A 4,621-nucleotide genomic window follows, 5' to 3' on the forward strand; every position below is an offset into this window, starting at 1 on the left:
AGCTACCTCTGTACATATGGGACACGGGTGCAAGGCCCAGTGTAAATTTCCTATTCCCCATCCAATGGTCTAGGTTGTGCTTAAACTGGGTAACTGACAAGCTCAGCTTCACATGGATGGGAAGCCTGTTCCATAGAAGGGGCAGTCTCTGGGACACATACCTGTCTCTCGTGTTCAAGTGGCAAAAGGAAGAACAAATCCAGCACAGTGTTGAAAAATACAAGAAAAGTAAGAACACCAATAAAAATTCTGCTTTATTGTGTTAGATATTGACTACTTCCATTCTGAACTTGGTCTTATTTTCTACCTAGATGTGTTCTTAGCAACAAACTATCATGATGTGACCAGCTGCACTGCAAGGCACAAAAGCTAATGTGAATCAATAAATGGTAGTACATTATTTAAATGGAGAAGTGTTACAAACACTCTCAAGCATGGTCCATAAAGAATCCTCTCAGCTGATATGAATGAGGGAGAGGACTTTACAACTAGTTGTCAGTGAAAAGTATCAAATGCAGCCTGAAATAAATTATATCTAGAGGCTCTGTCATGATAAAACAGACAGAACTGGACTTAAGTACACTTCTTTGAATTTCAAACCTTGGATGCCTGAAAGAAGTTCCAGTATGTGAACTGCACTATCATTAATGTCACATTTCACATTCATCTCTTTTTACTTCTTCTTGCTATTGAAAGTAGTGTAAATAAACTGAATGTCTTTTTTGTACTCAGATGACTCACTTGTACTCTTTGTACGAGCTGATGTGCAATCCGGTCCAAGATCCAGCTGTGGTCCTGTGGATCCTCTGGCCATCTCCAATAATATTTACTTTTAATGAATGCTCTGAGCATTTTGTTTTTCATTAATTCATACTCTGGAATCCCTCCTACAACAAGGAACACAATCACATCCTTCAGTTCACTAAACAATCTTCCATAAGCAATATTAAAGGCTTCAATACACATTCCGTCTTTCAAAAAAGATCTTGTCACAATACAAAGAGTCTTTCTACTGTTCCAGATAGCGTTTCTTATATTTGTGACATGGTCTTCCCCAGGAATAAAGTCTCGTGCCTCAAAACACATACTGAATTTATTTTTATCACAAAACTGAAAGTCTAAATGTTGTAGAATAGCATTCTGCACCCATTGTATATCTTTGCCAGTAAAGCATACATAAGCATCATACAGAAAACCATCACTGTCTTGCTTCGGGCCGTACAACAACTTTTCAGTTAGTTTCTTGTACCACATAAAACAAATTCCCCTGTAGTGGTTATATAAGATCAGTGAAGTTACAAACAGTGTTAGCAGTGATGCAAATGATGCAAACATTGAGAACTTAATGAGTTCCAAATTTTTACCATCTTCAATGATACAGTCTGAAGTGTTAAGGTATATTACAGAAATGTCCTGAAATTCGGGAGGCCATGCACACTTTATTTCTAACAAATACTCATTCAATGTCAAATTAAGGCCAATGAGCCAATCTATAAAGGGTTTTAAATGGCAGTCACATGCAAGTGGGTTTTCCATAATTCCGAAAAACTTTACATACTTGAACGCGTCTGGATTTGGTGAAACAAGGCGGTTGTTTGATAATGACAAAACCTCTAAAGTCTGAGGGAAAACATCAGTGCTAACGTAAGACAGTGAATTAAAAGACAAGTTTAGATATCTAAGCGAAATTAAACCATTAAAAATGCCATGTGGGAGATGTAAAAGAAAATTGTTATCTAGATAAAGTATTTCTAATTTTGTGAGATTGTGAAATATTTTTAGACACTGACCACTGTCCCAGGCTATCCACAGGAAGTTGTGTGAAAGTTCAAGGTGTTTCAGTTGATTAAGAGGTGAAATTATTCCATCAAATGAACAACGCTTCAGATTATTGTTTCTCAGTACAACACTCTCAAGCATCGGCATTTTAATTAAGGAGTACAACAGGGATAGATCTTCAAGTCTGTTTTCTGAAAGGTCAAGAATACTGGTTTTATTGTTATTTTCAGGTATATTTAAGACTTCCATTCGATTACCACCCAAGTAAAAATTGGTTACATGGGGCTCAAGCAAGAGTGTAGAGAGAACATTATCCCGTAAATCTACTGTAAACAGATGCTTTAAGTTACTAAATGTTCCAACATCAATTATTCCAATGTGGTTCTGTTGAAGATCAATATAACCAACATTCCAGAGGCCATCAAAGTCTGACTTATGAATAGCTCTTAGCATGTTGCTGGAAAGATTAAGCACCTGTAGGGTGTCTAACCCCATGAATGCCCCAGGATCAATCTGATTTATATTGTTCTTGTACAAGGACAGCAATTTCAAGGTATGTAAGTGTGAGAATAAATGAGGTACCAGAGAAAAAATTGAGCACAAGGAGAGATCAAGTATAATCAGCTCACTGTTATTAAGCCCAGATAAGGTCTCATTGTCGGGACCAGCAATATTGTGGTACCCAAACAAGGAACCCAGGATCAGATCGGTTAATTTCAGATGATAAATGTCTGTGCCCCAAATGAAAGACAGCAACTTCTGGAGATTCACAGAACTGAGTTCATTAGAAGACAGGTCCAGAATGTCAAATGCTATGTCTCGAAAAGGGTTGCCACCCCAGTCCCAGTGCCCTCTATTAAGGTGATTGGATGAAATGTCAAAGAGTGCAAAACGGATCCCTCGGAAATTGTTCAGATGATCACCACGTATATGAGAAATTTGATTCAGCTTCAGTGACAAGTGTGACAGAAAGCTCAGGTTTCGGAAACTGTCATGGGGTATGACAGAGGAAATTCTGTTCCCATCGAGTACCAATTTCTGCAACGATATTAACTCCCGAAAGTAGCGCTCCTGCAAGATAGAATCACCAAGCCCATTAACATCCAGATATAATGTTTGCAGCTTTCTCAAGCCAATAAAGGCATCTGGATCCAACTGGATCAGGCCATTTCCACCCAGATCCAGGTACTGAATATTGGGAACATTCCTGAAAGCACCTGCCCCTACAAAGAGCGGCGTTTCACCCTTCTGAAGCCCGAGTAAAAGAAACGAGAGATTGAGTAGTGGGATACGGAAGGAGGACTCTGTGACCGAGCTGATATAGTTGTTGACATTTAGGTCTATCCCGACTGTGTCAGATGGCACGTCTGGGATCCTGGTTTCAGTAAAGCACCTTACAACGCCGTTTCCACGATCCACACAGTAAGCATCGATCAGAAAAAGGGGAGACCACAGGAGAAGGAAAAACAGTCCACGTGAGATGCAGTCCCGGTCACACATAGTGCTCTAGTTACAGTTTAGGTAAACCAACCTATGCAGCTACAATTTAGGTAATCCTTGTGCTGCGGAGGTCCACGAACGGATGCGCCATCCCAGAGCCCCCACCCACCAGCTGGTTATCCGATACCAGTAAAGTCCTGCTGGGAACTTCATGGGGAAGTCGTTTGGTGCTTGTAAACGTTGACGAGGAAAACCAACAAGTCTTCACGATTCTTCATGGCCGTTTACTAAATAAATCGCTCTTCAGCTGATGGTTCACCCGTTGAACGCTTGTTTGGGAAACTCCATCTACCGCGAGGTCTTACTTTTTCAGGGAATTTCACAAGAACTGACATCCGCCTTTCTGCTTTTAACGTCTGAGGTTCCGCCTTTTCCGATGTGAAAAATGGGACCCATTTTTCCAAATAAAAAAGAGAAAGCGTATTCTTATATTGTCGTATTTTACATTTTGTAACCGGGACCCCCAGAATCAGTGACAAATCCAGACCCATACTTCTCAACCTCTTAAAGCAAGAAATATGGACAAAGTCATAAATAATTGGGGGAGAAAGGCACAAAACAGGGACACCTTTAAAGTCTTCATCAAATAAACTTAGAAAATTGATAAAATAACAAATTTGCAGGCCGCAGCAGTTAGCGTTGTTGCCTCACAGCAAGAGGTTCTCCCGTTCGATTCTCGGCTGGAGAGCCTTCTGTCTACATACCCACCTCGCGGTCTAGTGACGTTGTGCAGGTTGGTGCGAGCGTGAATCGGCGTGCCTTCATTGAAGGTTGGGCGTCGGGTTTGCAATTCGGCACGGTAAAAATCCACTACCAATCATTAGCGGACTGAAATTCCGCTGTGGCGATCCCTAACCGGAAAAAGCCGAAAGACTTTATGAATTTTCTGAAGGGTATGAAGTCTGAAACTGAAATGTCTGATATTATTTCTGACTTCAAACAAATGATTTCCCGGAAGACCACAATTTTTATGACAAACAGACTAAAATATGACACAAAAAGATCTGGACATGCTGCCAAAATCTGTACAGTTGAGAGGTATGTTAAACTAATCAGGAACACTTTTAAAATATTAACACGATTTAACCTGACATATTGACAGACTAAGACTCGTGAAAGTATATATTTTCTGAAGTAAAAGAAGTCTATAACTCTAATCATTGTCATTATTAGTCACTGTAATGCACATCTTCTCCAAAATTAACTGGTTTTAAGAGTGATTAAGAGGACAGGAGCTACACTTTTTGCTAAAACCAGGGACAGCTGAGAGTGATATGACAAGGGTAACCATTTTTATACTGTGCAACAAACTATATAAAAAAAGCTGCCCTCTCCTTCAAGT

General features: G+C 39.9%; 1 protein-coding gene across 1 annotated transcript; it reads right to left on the reverse strand.

Moving 5' to 3' along the window:
- Positions 1 to 229: 229 nt before the first annotated feature.
- LOC122799804 (toll-like receptor 5) lies at positions 230 to 3,980 on the reverse strand. Its single transcript, XM_044069109.1, has one exon. It carries the CDS (start codon positions 3,277 to 3,279, stop codon positions 664 to 666), a length of 2,616 nt encoding a protein of 871 aa, XP_043925044.1. The 5' UTR covers positions 3,280 to 3,980; the 3' UTR covers positions 230 to 663.
- Positions 3,981 to 4,621: the final 641 nt, after the last annotated feature.

The sequence above is a fragment of the Protopterus annectens genome, chromosome 4.part0, assembly GCF_019279795.1.
Source record: "Protopterus annectens isolate FY-2018-M chromosome 4.part0, PAN1.0, whole genome shotgun sequence".
Classification (NCBI taxonomy): Eukaryota; Metazoa; Chordata; order Ceratodontiformes; family Protopteridae; genus Protopterus; species Protopterus annectens.